Here is a 15,079-nt window from a genome sequence, read left to right on the forward strand (position 1 = left end):
AATCATTCGGAGTAGCTGCTATGGTCGATCGAAAAAGTTCTCGAGTGTAAAGGGTTAATATTAATATTTACAAAAATTGGTCGTCCGGAGATACCCGAGTCAAATGAGCCAGCGGGGCTGTTAATTTTTGGGATTTTAGAGCGATCGAGTGTTCTTTAAGCACATTTCAAAAGTTTATGTAAATCTTATGCAGTGGCAGCTATTAATTACAAATAAACTTGGAACTAGAGCGATGCAGCTATTACTTCCTGTCTCAGTGAAAATTTAGTAGAACATCTTGTTATTGCACGAAGTAAATAATTGACAGCATGGAAACGTTCTTCTGCTACAATGTAATAATTAAACATAACAAAAACGTAAATGCTATGATATTGGGAATGGTAATGAAGATCGACGGAATCGATTCGTCTTGCAAAATAGAATGACGTTGTTTGAGCTTCGAATTAGAGTGATCGGTAATGCTGGTCGACTTTTACGATATTTCAGTCGGCGATCAAAGCCGAAACGCAGCAAAGTGTCGTAGAACGACAAATGGGCAAAAGTCCTAAGTAAATTTCGCTGTTGAGGCTCGCTGTAAAATGACCGGAAACGAGATATAAGACCGACGAAACGATTCTCCTTTCCACGTGAACCTCCGTTTCTCTGTCCACCTCTATTTCTCCTTATTCACGCGGCTGTTTGTCACCATTTTCTGTCGCGTCCTATTTTATTACTCTACCAACGTCCCTTTACCGAACCATTCGTTGCTTGTGTTCCACGTTTGTGTTTCCACGATGTTTCTTCGAGTCTCGTGAAATCGTGTATCTTGCAAAGCTCTCGAAACTACGATAGTTTATGCTAGCCTTTCGAGAAATGTTCCACGGATATTTTAGCCGACTTTGGAACCGAGAAATTCCTCGATAACCAAGATTAACGTGTCAACTTCTTACCCTGCGATTCTGAGCAATCGCCGATATTAATAAAGATCAGCAAACAAGTGTTTTTTTATTGCAACAATCCGTTCACCGTTGGAACACGTCGTCGTTGAAAGATACTCCTTCTTCCGAAACTTCTTAAGATCTTGAGAAGCTAGAAATTTCAACGATAGCGGTCCTGGATGTGGCAACTTTCCCGACAGTTCTACAGTTCACGAGTAGTATATCCGGCAGCATGTTGCCGTCTGGAAAATACTCGTCGTCTGCACCTTTTGTTTATACATTTCAGTTCCTTTGTTATCCCGGAAGCGGAAGTTTCGGCCTCGCGATCTTCTCGCGCAAACTTCTCTTCTGCCATTTACTTATTTACAAGTTGCAATTCTACTCGTTTGACTCAGGACATTCACCCGTCTACATCTTCTTTTTTAGCTGTAATTTCAAGATCGTCGTATCGAACCGGTTGAAACTTGAACGACCCGAGGACTGCTGAAAAAATCATGTTGTTTCCCTTTTTCATTAACACATTCGACGCGGCATACAAAATCGAACGGGGTTCTTAATGGCGGCAATCGATTTTTCTACATTTTTCGCCTCATCGCAAAGAAAATAGAAAATTCCGATGACGCGTACGTTTACGTCTACCGCATTGAACGTGTTAACGAATCGAGGACCAATAACAAAACGGGAAGCTGGATGAGTTAAGAAGACGAAGAGGAAAGGAAGGGCCGAGACGGTCGTCTATCGAGGATGGAAAATTAGCTCTTTCGACTGACTACAGTCGGCCGCGGAACCTTCCAGCGCAACTATGCCCCGAGTTGACAGATGACACGTTAATTTCGTGGAGGAGTTGGAACTTGGAGCAACCTGACGACTCGACAAGCTTCGAGGTTGCGAGTTTCGTACTAGTTGCATGGCTTTGTGTTTCGCCTGGAGCAACGAAATTGCTTTCGAGATTCGAATAGCTGGTTCTTTCATCTTTCCAGGTGAGTAAAATGTATACTTCGAAGGATTCGACGTGGCGAAAGGTAAGCGCGATTTGAACGGATGAGAATATGCGCGAGATTGATCAAATCCACAACTAATCTTCTGCTTTGTCAAAGCTTCTAGACGAGACGCAAAAGAAATAACGATGATATTTATTTGGATGAACGTGGACTGGAAGCTGTCTTTGTTGCTGCTTGCGACAATGAGGCAAATTCAGTGCAGCGACGACGAGCAATCTCGAGAGAAGAGACAAGCGTTGTATCCTCCACCTCTTGTTTATCCTTTTGGTGGCACTTTCAAGGTATTTATCCATACTTGGACGTGGCAGCGATAAAACTTAATAATCTCGTCTTCTTCGAGGCTGATGGGATTACTCCGTAAAAGCACGCTTGCTCGTTCGACGGTTTAACTCGTGCTAATTTGAATAAAATCTATCGCGTCCAACGTCGTCCGACGAGAATTACACGCAAAACCATAACACACTTATCGAGAATAATTAATCGAGATGTATTGACAATTAAATTTTAAGTAAGATTCGCGTAATAATAATAGCCGAGCAATAATTCATGCGTTGCAGCCGTATCTGGAAACTGTGCAAAATAGAAACAGACAGATTTAACAAGCGATGCAAGTGAAAAACGCAACGCGTTGCACGACGGCCGTATCCTGCCTCGTGTTTCTTTTTACTTTCCTTCCTTCTGCTTGCAGATATATCGCTGGATGATCGTATATCTTGCGCATTGGAAACTGCTTTTCACTCGAGTTTAACGATGTTGCTCGCGTATTATGCTTTTAATCGAAGGCGTACATATATATTTTTTCCTAAATTTAAACAAATCTAGGATATAGGATATGCGAAACTGTGCACGTGAGTTTCAATAACGATACGTATTTTTCTATTAAAATTGAGTATAACTCTGGCGGTTTTCTCAAGATCTGGTCTCCGCCAAGAGTATAGCAATCAATCTTACGTTCGAGCTTCGATCGAAGGAACGAAAAGACACGGCATAGTAAAATATTACGATAAACCATCCTCTTTATTTCACGAATCGTGAAAAGTGAACAAGATCACGGGGCAAGTTCGTCACTTTTTCGAGTCTCTCTGCGAAGATGCCGCGACTGTGGCGAAAAGAACATCGCGAAGAAAGAAACGATCGCTTGGAGCTTGCTGGGTCGATAGCTATTTTTCATGCCATGATTAACATCTCGGTTGTCGGATCGTCAGGTACAAATTAATTGGTCGGTCGTTAGATAGGTTTCTTGAGGGGGTTGCCCGTGGATAGAATGGGAATCGTCAGTGGAAACGGAATACAAACTAAAGCGAATTTCGGGCCAAGTTTAACGCGAGTCTTAGCGTCCGTGACTTAAGTATGGACGTGCTAGTCCTGCGGGAGGATGGAGAACTTTAAACCGAGAGAAACGTCTCTCCCTGTCTCATTCTCAATTCCACTGATAATTAACTGCGGCCTTATCTACCGTCTCTCCTCTCAAATTTTCTAATTAAATCGGAAAGCTCTTTCTGTAGTTTTCACTTCTTCTTGGCCGAGCAAATGTTCTGATGGACTGTTTGCCCTGGCTTCCTCGATTACTCGCACCCTTTCCGGCAATGGGACTGAGACTTAGTGGAAGTTGAACGGCGAGTCAGAGCTCTGACAAAATCGATACAGGACAGATCTTTCTGGTGCCTTTAGATTTCAGTTTTAGTTGAATCTTACCGTGTGCAGTTTGCATGTACATTATATTTTAGATTGAAACAGAATATTTGACTGGTCCAGGTCACTGCACACTGATTTGTTAGAATTTCTCGAAGGGAGGCGATTCGACGACGTCTGATAGACGTCACAGTTGCAGGAGCAAAAGTGTTTGATTAGCAGATTTTTCAAGCAACAGAAACGACTATTGCAAATATTTGGACGTTCGCCTTGAGGAGGCGGGAAACTGGTGTGAAATAAAATTCACCGTTTCTGGGTCAGTATGTATCTAAACACGCGGAGCTGCACTGCGTCAAAAGCGCAGCTTCAAAATGAGAAAGAAAAAGGGAAACAGTGGAGAGACCTGGAAAGAAGAGCGGCGACGTTGAATTACTTGCATGTCTTCGCCCGGCTGGCGAGCCTGGGACGACCGAAGCCCTGCTATCTTATCAGAAGGACGATTACGAAGTTTCAGCACGCGTCGAGTCGCTTTTGTACACGGCCCGTTGGGCAAGCTTGAAAAACCCAGCTGAATTTATTTAACATTCATTTCCATGAGTCGCGAGCTTTAGATCGTGTCACGCAACGTTTCAATGGGACGATAGAACTGAATGGGAGAGCCGTTGGCAAGGCATGATGTTTATGAACAAGGTGCGCGAGCTGATCTTCAGCAAACGATTCCGTTCGTCCACGCGAACTGAAATTCCAGTGAGAAATATATGCACGAGGTAATACATGAACGTATATACAAGGTGGTGGAGAAGAGAAAATGGAAAATGAGGAATGGAGAAACGAGACGAGGAATAGGGAAAGAAAAGAGTGTAGAAAGGAGAAAGGAAGTCCACCAACGTCGTAATATCTTTCTTGGAAACGAATGAGGGTTAAGCAGTATTCCGAAAGTTGAAATACGAGCAGCTAGGTTCGCTAGGGTGTGCGAAATTTTCCACGAAAAAAGAAACCGCGAACATGCTGCAATTTTTCCCCGTCCCCGCTCTTTTCTTTTCTTCGACTTTATTTTATACCCACAGTTTGTATTTTCTATCAGCCTCTCGTTTTTATTTCTGTGCCAGTGCAAGTTTGTAAAAATCACATATACACCGACGCAAGTACATCTCCTTTTCGTCGTGAACGTTAAAATGGCCATTTTCCTTTTTCATTTCATTACGTTGCTAGATCTACTTTTTTTCTTAAACACAAGAAAAAGGAAAATGACCTTATCTACTTTCTCTTTGACTTTTCCCTCCCTCTCCCACCGATTGCACAGTGTAAATTCTTTACATTTGCAAAAGTTTCTGCTCACGATTTACGATCCAAAATCTTTCACTACTGCGAAAGGACTTCTCTTGTTCTCTTGGCTCTCCTTCCAGCGATTATCTGTGCGACGCGAGTGTCTTTTATTCTATCAATCATCCGCATTATTATCATGCATTGTCAAACTTCCAGTTATATCATGTGGCGACAGCCCCGTGAGTTCACTTACCGGACTTTGTCGTAATCTCTTCGCTTTCGGTATTCGCAAACTTTTCCAGTTTGATCCTGTCCATAAGATAGACACTTGGCGTTTTACGACCGACTCACCTACTCTTCAAAAATTATACTTTCGTTATAATATATTCATCATAAAGTCGCTGCTGTAAGTTGGTCGCGCATCCAACGCCTACACTTGTATTATATTTATCGCATTTCTGTCAAGCTAGTCGTGGGCATGGCGGTGCCGGTGCAGCTCTCAGGCCAGATTTTGGTTTACGGCCAAAACTTTCAGTTCCAATATATGTTACCAGACAATGCTACCTTCTTCACTAACTTCTTCCATACCTCGTCACAAAGACGACGTCGAACAGCAAGCTGGAACGAAAGGGCTTTCGTATACGACATTTTACAACACGAATTAAACATGTGAGTATTTCTGTGAATTTACGTATGTAATTTACGTCAATTCATAAGTAAGCCACCTGGTCCCTCAAACTTCTGTTCTGAGAAAGATGCGAAGTTGCCACAGGGTGTTAAAAAAAGTGGACGACATATATAGAATAATTCTAGAGAAGGAAGAAATTTTATGGGCAAAAATGTCGTTCGATTCTTATTTTTCAATTCGTAAACCATTAAATTTGACTCTAGAAATAATATGTTATTAGCTGCTGTAGATCAATGATCAAATCATGTACGTAGAATCTTCGAGTTACCCAAGTTTTACGGCGGATAAATAAGTAATTTGTAATGTTTAGTGAAATTAATAAGTTGATTAATCGATGATTCACAACGACGCGACTTTCTGATTACAAATAATTAATAATTCATCGGATTTGAAATGCAGCGTTGTGAATAATTAACGAATCGATACGCTTACAAATCATTTCACCGCCTTTGTATCGTATAGCAATTGATGTCTAATAGTTAATAGTTAATTCAACAGCAACACTTCTGATTGGAAATATTTGGTGAAACGCATGAATGTGCAATGCATGTTATTGTCGTGAATAGATTTAATAAATAAACAATTCCGATGCTCGAACAATTTAGACAGTGTGTATTCTATTAACGTGTAATGCGAAAATTTATTTGCACAAGCGCGCTATCGCGTTAAATGTTGACGACAGTAACGTTTGGCGATACGTTTGTTGTTTAATGCTTCCTTCCACTTAATAATTATCGACGATCATTTTCAGGCGACACATCGATGGGAAAGCTTGCTTAAAGAAGAATATTTGCGAAGCTGCTTCAACGCCGTTGAAAGACGAGGGATTGATTGGCGAATTATTGCATTTATTGTTAACGTAAGATTGTCTAGTAATTTTTCTACTAATTTTGAAACACACGGAACTGCGGAACTGAATTTTTTTAATTTGGCGTATTAAATAGAAACATTTCGTTTCAGACCAGATCATGGAAACGCTTCGATGATGGACGATGACTATTTAGAAGCAGCCATGGCTGGAAGAAGACAGGAGAATTGCTCGATGATTTACTCCACATGTCCTGCTGGCCAAGGAATTCTAGACAGAATATCTTCAATTTATTAACTAACAATAAGATTTATATTATCTGTTATTTATCTATTGAATTAATTACTATCAATTCTTACGAAAAATTATAAACAAATTTGCTTAGCATATCGTAGTTACGTGAGAAATAACATGCTATAAAGTTACAATGCATATACTAGGGCATACTCACACTTAAACATGCATATAAAAACACAAAGGATAGCCAGCAATTCTAATATCGAGATCCTACAACGATTCCTGTCGAAATCATTAAAAGTCATCCCTAATGCTTCGTAGTATATAATCGACGAAATAATTCAAAATTTGAAGATATCTACCTCCGGTCTCTGTCCAGCATTTACAAAAGAAATTTCAAAGTTGCACAATCGCCATACGTCACGCTTAAGGAATCATTTCAATCTCTTAGTTATTCGTTGCCAACTGTTATAGATAGTGCAACATGTCCGTATACCGAGAAGATATTTACTGCCAATTCAAACTACGCAATAGAGAAGATGAAGATTCAATCAGATACTGAGAAACACTGGTTTTCATACTTATCAATAAGGTACATTGCGTTTTGTTTTTGGACATAGCCATTCGTTACACATTTTACTGCCTCCGCTTTTTTTCTGGGTCCAATTACACCCCTTGTGCACACGTTACGTCATTTGTCTCTTATTTGCAATAGAACACATACACGTAATACGTTACATCGACGTGGTGGTTCGCATTACGGACGAAATAAACGAGTTGTCATGTGTATAACTTTTATCGCTAATTTCCTGTTAATTAAAAGACGCTGCGTGTGAAATAATTTCAACTGGGAGCAGAGGCCCGTTTATCAAACACGACACTCTTTGATCTCCCTCGATATACACTTTCCCATTCCGTTCTCCTTTTAATCTTTCATTTTCCTGTGTTCTTCATTCCCTGGATTTCCCTCGTATTAAAGGAAAGATTAATCAGTGCGAGCGAGGGAAAAATGGAGAAAAAGGAACAGAGGGAAACACGAATCTGTATTTTATACAGCTGCGAGATTAGGTTCATAAACACATTTGTAAGACGAGCAAGCGAGATAGGTGCAAAATAATTTATCATTAATCTCCAGTTTTACTGTTGTTTCGGATATACAATGATGTCCTGTCGAGCAGAGATTAACGCGATTTCAATGTTAGTTCTTTTAGGAGTCAAACGCAGTTACTTTAATCTACGATGGCTAATTTAATAGTTTCGTTAGACTATCTGGTCTCTGATATTGTAACTAATTATATTTTTACTACTCTTCTTTTTTTCTTCTTTTGTAGATCATATGCAGTTTGCTGCGTGTATATGTTTTAACGTATCCTTTGATAAATACCTGTATATGTCTAGTTGAACGAAAATACCGATTTTTCAATATTTTACATAAAAGATTATCATTTGGCAGAAATTCAACGAGACTGCGTTTGTCAAACTAAATACTTAAGTCTAGTATCGGGAAAATATCGATTTTTTTACTATTTTATATAAAAATTTTCTTTTCGTGTTTTCTGTTTGCGACAATCATTTCCATTTGAGTTTGAATACATAGCTATTGCTCTACAGACCCTTCAATCTTTAACCTTGCAGGTATGATGCGCCACTATAGTGGCTTTTGCGGATGTCATCTTATTTTACAACGCGCCACTATAGTGACTCATTCTGTTGACTCATTCGCTCACCGTTTGAACTGAACGATTTATTTCATTTGTCTTGCTTCACACTTTTCTTGTCCTCGCAACGTTTTATAACAATGTTAACAATATACAAACAGAATATATGTCAGATATCAATTGTTGCTTTTCGCTATAATAAATAAATAAACCATTATTAGATGCTCTTTTTAACATGCCGATCCGAATCCTTCCAATTTTTAAGAATCTTCAACCTCAAAATGTCGCTACAAAATAGAAAACGAAGGGCGATTTGAAAAACACTATCGCGCTATGAGTGTGAAAATTGTGACGTGGTTCTATGTGTCGTACCGTGCTTTAAAATACATCACGCTCAATTGTATTATTAATTATTGAAGTAAATTATTCAAGTTAAAGTATATGCGCCATATTTTTAAGAAAAATGATCATTTAATTATCAAAAACTTCGTTCCAATGTGCTTGCGTAGAGAACAGCATTATCCGTCACACATTGCAGTGCTGCATCGTTTACGCGTAATTCGCGTCAAACTCTGGCGTAACAAAAGAGAAACAGCCTCGTACAAAATTCAACCGTAGGTAAGAGGTTCCAAGGATCAATAACAAAATCATAGACTGTCCAACTATATCAATTTATCTCGCCGTTCAAGCAGAGTGTTTTGTATAAAGCGAAGAGGATGTAAGTTCCATTAGTGTTGCGAACTGTCTAATAATTTAGCGGAGAAACACTAGTATGATTCATGTTCCGAACGTTACACTACGCAATTCAATGTCTTACTTGTTCTACACGATGGATCTGTGTCGTGCTACATTTTAATATCAAGATGAATAACTTAACTCTTTGCCCAAAACTAACTAAATATTCATGAATACTTCTACTGAAACAATGACCTCCGAAATGAACAGCTTCATAAGATTCGCTGGCAAGAGAGGTGGAGCCAAGATATCTCCGCGAATAGAACGAAAAAGTGGAAAAGATGGTTGGTGGGGACCAAAGCACCGTTATCAATAACCCTGGGGAACGGTGTCTACCGAAGCGACTCAATTCCATCAGACGAAGATTCCAAGACAGGCGGGAATATTCCGAGCAGACTGCAACGGGAAGTACGCGAGGACATCTTGGCCCAGGGCCCGACATCCACTGATTATGCGACTGCTGTTCTGCATTCTCTGTTTCATCCTCATTACCGCGGGCGAGCTTGTGGTCGCGACCAGACTCACCAGATCTCTGTCATTTCGGAAAGGTAGCTCCTTTTTCGTGAGTATCGACGTCTGCCAAGTATACTAATTTTTTTATCGTGTCACGAATGAAAATTTTGTGGTTTTTGAGTCTTTTCGTCGATTATAGTTGAAACGGAAAGAATTGATATGTCACGAGCAGACTGCGGATGTTTATGTATTTATAAGAAATTTAATATTATAACATCCAAAGTATTATGCTCGCTACAATAACTAGAATTAGTAGGTGAACAAAGATAGATTTCGTTCGTTGTGTTCATAGAGCCGTGAATTTGTAGAAACATACGCGGTCCAATGATGAAGATGTGGTTTCGGTGGATTAAATATCTTCAATATTGTAGAAATGGTAGAGATAATTGCCACGAATATGCAAACCTCTGTAATCGTGTGAATGAACTTAGTTATTATTAAATTAAAAGGTTTTCATACAGAAAAATGACGTAAACCAATTTGCACTGCTTACAGTTATTACGCAAGAAATGACAAAAACTCGATACCATATAAGCTTAATAAAAGATCATAAGCGAAATGTTTTAATTTGCAAATAATTCTTGCAGTTCAAGATTTAAACTGGCTCTACAAAATGATTAACTTCTCTTAGAGTATAATTTACAACCACTCTACATCGTCTGTACTTATTATACCAAGTAGAGAAATAGTATTAGCTCGTCCGAAAAGTTTCTTTCGTTTTATAAGGAAATAATGGATGCACAAAATTTTTCGTTTTATATTATTTTATATTACTATATTACTATATTATACTATTTTATATTAAAATCACAACGTTTGACAGATTAGATTTCATGTTATATAAAGATGCGATGTTGTAAATGACACGTCTGTAAAAGAAACACACTTTTCGGACAACCTAATACATAAATTCACATGCCAACTTTGGTCATCCTGACATAACCAACTACCCAAGTTACATCGTACTAATTCGAATCTGGATTGTAAATTGCGGTTCGACGATTATTCTTCTACTCGATGATTGATGTACCAGTGATCCCTCGCGATTTCTCACCAAGTTCTTTTCAAAGTTTTCCACCATTCTCAATGATGGAAATTCTCGTTCGATCCATATGCGTATGGAAATTAGACTGTCAATTGTTCGTCGAAAGGTACTCTTTACACTGTCAGTCGTGTTTACAGGCCACGTCACGTAGTTTGCGGCTGTGGCAGAAATTTATGCGCCATATGTTCCAGGGATAGGGGACTGCGACTAATGTAAGTCGATCGTTGCGCCGTATTTTCGCCTTAAAAGGCGTTCCTCGCTCCGAGACGAGCCCATCCCGAGCAACTCTGTAATGCACCGCATTAATGCACGATGAAGTTACTCCCGGTGTAATTCGTGGATCAAGCTGAAACGTATCGCGAGACCCGCCAGTCGAATACATTATCCTTGTCACGGTTGCTTCCTGGAAAATTTACTGGTTGTAAGTGGGCGACGCGGCTTCGCCAAGATCCTGGCGCTTGGATCTTTACACCGGGTCCACCGCGGAACGAATCGTCTTGATCGCCACGATAGAAACGCCCGAGAAATTTGTTCTACCAATGCAATTTTCACGTGGTCCGATAAATAGCTTGATCTTTGCATTCCCATGAATAATAGCTGCTCTTTCAAGCATTTTTCTTCCTTGTTTACTGAATTCTACCCCAACGAGCACGCTGCCTTGTTTCCAACGTGAAGGTTTCGAACGTGAAGGTATAAATCAAGTTCTTTTATGATTCGAGTTTGCGTATTTGATGGTTGCTATTTATTTGAAAAAAATAGAGGTTGTTCTATTTAGAGGCGAACAAAAAGGATTTTCGTTAGATTGATCGGAAAATTCTATTTTTGTTCCCTTTTTTATCCCGAAAATATCAATTTCGAGTGCTCGGTAAGAAATACTTTTTTTCTAGCAATATGTTATTATCTTTTCGTAGTTTATATTTCGCCAGGTACGATATATATTTCGACTATTTTATTAACGTCCTTAAATAATGTACAATAAAATACGCTGAAGGAACGTTTTTTAATCAACGTCATATTTGATTCTCTTCTATTTCGACAGAATAAAATTTTGATTCGTGTAAATACAGTACGCATATATAAAAAAATATTTCGATTAACAGTTCTGTTATAACAAAAAAGGTTTTTAAAGAACAAAGAGATGAAGAATATTGATAAATCTCGGTTCGTTAAGTCCTACAAATATACGAGCGGAGGATATTGGGCATATCAACGACGTATGTATGTGTGTGTGTGTGTGTGTGTGTGTGTGTGTATGTGTGTGTGTGTGCGCAGAACAAAGTCGATTGTCGGTGATTGTTTACGATTTTCGGGATGCAGAGGAATGCACCAGGTGCAGTAGCCATTAGGCTGCATTTCAAGCCATTCCGCGTACACGCGTTAGAAGAATTATGCAACCGGCGATGATCCAGTGCACTTACGAACAAGTGCAAGCGTAGTATCGTCGATACTGCCGCTGCACGTGCACTACCATATACACTTGGGCAACGTACGAGACAGCTGCTGAATTCCAGATCACCGACCATAAATCGATACATCGGCTCTTCCGTCCCTTTCCTCTCTTACTCGAAGTGCAGCGTTCAAAACGCAATAATAAAGTGTAAAAGTGCAGCATCACGTTGCCCTTTATCCGATAACGGGCAACCTGGATTCTTTCAAACGTTCTAAGTTGCCACTGGTTCATCGAGGGATTGATTATTTTTGAATAAAATTATCGCAGATACGTGTGAAAGAATAATCGATGAGAAAACGGGATTTGTATGATGTTTAGATAGTCTAGACTCTTTTAATCTTTTCGCACATACATATTTGAAATTTTTGCAATTTTTTACCGTCTACAATTATTCGATATTCAACATTTATTCGACACGCGTATTTGTAACATCTACGATTTTCTCCAGATTTTTATTTTCATGACACGGCATCTTTATCATTAGTCAGTTTATTATCGTTTGGTTAATAGTTTTAAACACGTACTTAGTACTTCTAATACGTAAGAACATTATTTCATCATTATTATTACATCATTATTATAACAAGAATTTAATCATTTTCAAGAATAAACGGAGGGAAAACTTGTATGTTAACGGATTAAGCGAGGAGAATTTTATGCCTCGAGAAACGCATTTTCTCGAAAGTAGTAGCAAGACAAGGAGATTATGACACGTCAGAACACAGAAGCAAAAAGGGAGGGAAGAGTCTTGAGATGACTTCAAGGGTATTCGTAAAAATTGAACGGAAGCGTACGTCATAGGATACATAGTCGCAATTTATCATCGTTTCTTTTTTCGACAGTCCTGAATACATTCATACGTTCGCCAGAGGGATTATGCAACGCAAAGAGATGCAATGCGTGTGTTATATTCTATTATTTCTTAGCTTATGAATTGGAAATAAGGATCAAGGATTCGAGGATTCAGCTTGGTGTAACTGGAAGACATTAATCTTTTTCAAAAAAGAAAAATAAAAGAAGAGAGGAAAGGGAGAAAGAAAAAGGGAAAGAGATAGAAATACAAAACTTACCTTCGTTTCTAATAGCACGGTTAAGAAAGAGAGAGAGTCAGAGAATCGTGTTCCTCTGATAAACGACTTGCCAGATTCAGCCAACACTCTGGCGTGACGCTTACACCACTATCTGCACGATATACAGTTTAACGGGAAACATCGAAGCCAGTAACACCTGCCTTGTCACTTTGTCCCAGCTTGTTCCTTGCCTTTCAGATGAGGCGCAGCAAGCTGAAAATGCCGGACGTCGATCGAGTTTACCCTCTCTACATGCCATTGTCCATTCGAAATTGAAATTTTAAGCTGCAGCCAGACCATACGTGCACACACACGTGCTCTTTTTTCCTTCCATACCTTTTTTTCCGTTTTTTCTTTTTGACTTTGTCCACTCGATATTGGAAACGGGTAGGTTCTTCGCCATGATATTGGATTATTTTTGAAGTCACCCCTTTACCACCACCTATTCTTTCCAATATGAAATTTTAACCCATCCCAAGGCTGGGATTTTCGATCATGCGCCGATAGTAACACACGTCCTCGCATCTAAACCACAAGGAAATCCTCGAATCACCAAGTCGTTCGATTCCTATCACGTATCATCGACCGTGGAGCGCAATCAGGGTCGAACAATCAAGTTGCGAAGGTTTCTCGTGACCATGACCGTTTCCATCGGCTCTTGTCTGCCAGCCATTAGCTTTCTTCCTGGGAATAGCAGCTACTATTAACCGGTCTTTGCTTTCAGTACAGGGTGAATTACAAGATCACGGCGTTGTCTTACTCGACCATATTCGCTCATGCGGCTGGTTTTAAGCTAGTATGGCAACTTCCAAGTGAGTCCGCCGACACCAGAATCGGCAGGTCCATCTCCGACGTTCACCAGGCCGCGAAGCTCGTCTACGAGAGGTAATAAATAGTTTAATAGACCTTGAATAATGCAGAGGATAGTACTGATCCGTGGCTGCTGCCGTGCAAGTCGTATAGTCTAGCAAATTGACCTGTGCATCGCTACCTACCCGGAACGACGAAGGCTTAGCCGAAAGGGATGGGTTTCTATCCGGTCGACGATTTCTGGCCTAGTTCACGGATCGGCCAATTCCGTAGCACGCTCGGCTTCTGCAGCCACTCTCTCTTTGCTTCTTTTTTCTTTCTTCTTGTTTCTCGGCTACTTTCATCCTTCGTTTCAGTCTCTCGATTCTCTTCATATCCAAGTTTTCTGGATTCTTCTGGGCAAATTGCGAGATACCAGATCGTCAGGTATGGAATACTAATGTAGAATTGATCGATTTGAGTAGATGAACAAACAAGAATATATTGTAGCAATGTTGCGTTGTGGACAGATTTTTACTGATCGAATATAAAATAAACCTAAACAAATAAATAGAACAAATAGAAATATTATTCAGAAGGACTGTAGTTCTTCCTGTTTCTATTTATTTGACTATGGAGATCCAGAGTTTACAATACCTAGCGAACTTTATTCGATCGATTTTTCAATCACTCGGATGTCTACCGCTCAATTCTATCGTACCATTCATGCTAAAGTATGCACACGAACGTTGCAGCCATGGATTTGATGGGAGATCGTGTCTCTTGAAGAATATCTGTCAAGCGATGGAATACGTAAGCCAGAGGGATGGTGTGATCGCAAAGATATTAAAATTGCTGATCGGGTAAGCAGATATTAATATTGCTATACGTAAACGCCACTTAATCGTCACCAATTTCAGATCATATACGACAAATAGCTCGTCGATGGAGCCTCTTTACTGTGACATCCACGTCAGAAGTTGCCCCCTCGAGTTGATCGGAATTGACGGTTTTATGGAGCAATAAATCTACCTGTTTTCGAAAATCGCAGATAAAGCTGAACTTATGAAACTGTAGGAAAGACATTAAAAGTGACATTTCTCCAATCGAATCCCTCTCTCCTTAAGTCTCGTTTCGATTAATCAAATAATCCGGATTTAAACAACCTTATTCTTGTCAGAATCTGTTATTCACTCAACTTGACGTATTCCCTCAGGCTTTCACATTCATCGTTATTATCAATAAAAATACTTCGGTTCAAACAAATTTA

The 15,079-nt window shown here is 39.6% G+C and overlaps 2 protein-coding genes across 2 annotated transcripts; both read left to right on the forward strand.

Annotated features, from left to right (window-relative positions):
- The first annotated feature begins 2,043 nt into the window (after positions 1 to 2,043).
- On the forward strand, positions 2,044 to 8,395 carry LOC126866088 (uncharacterized). The gene is made up of 4 exons (XM_050619203.1): positions 2,044 to 2,199; positions 5,283 to 5,485; positions 6,256 to 6,363; positions 6,465 to 8,395. Exons 1-4 carry the CDS (start codon positions 2,044 to 2,046, stop codon positions 6,607 to 6,609), a joined length of 612 nt encoding a protein of 203 aa, XP_050475160.1. The 3' UTR covers positions 6,610 to 8,395.
- A 912-nt stretch (positions 8,396 to 9,307) lies between these two features.
- Positions 9,308 to 14,899, forward strand: LOC126866087 (uncharacterized). The gene is made up of 4 exons (XM_050619202.1): positions 9,308 to 9,504; positions 13,745 to 13,905; positions 14,565 to 14,672; positions 14,730 to 14,899. The coding sequence occupies exons 1-4, from the start codon at positions 9,394 to 9,396 to the stop codon at positions 14,833 to 14,835; spliced, it is 486 nt and encodes a 161-aa protein (XP_050475159.1). The 5' UTR covers positions 9,308 to 9,393; the 3' UTR covers positions 14,836 to 14,899.
- The last annotated feature ends 180 nt before the right edge of the window (positions 14,900 to 15,079 follow it).

Source organism: Bombus huntii, chromosome 5 (genome assembly GCF_024542735.1).
Source record: "Bombus huntii isolate Logan2020A chromosome 5, iyBomHunt1.1, whole genome shotgun sequence".
NCBI classification, from domain to species: Eukaryota; Metazoa; Arthropoda; class Insecta; order Hymenoptera; family Apidae; genus Bombus; species Bombus huntii.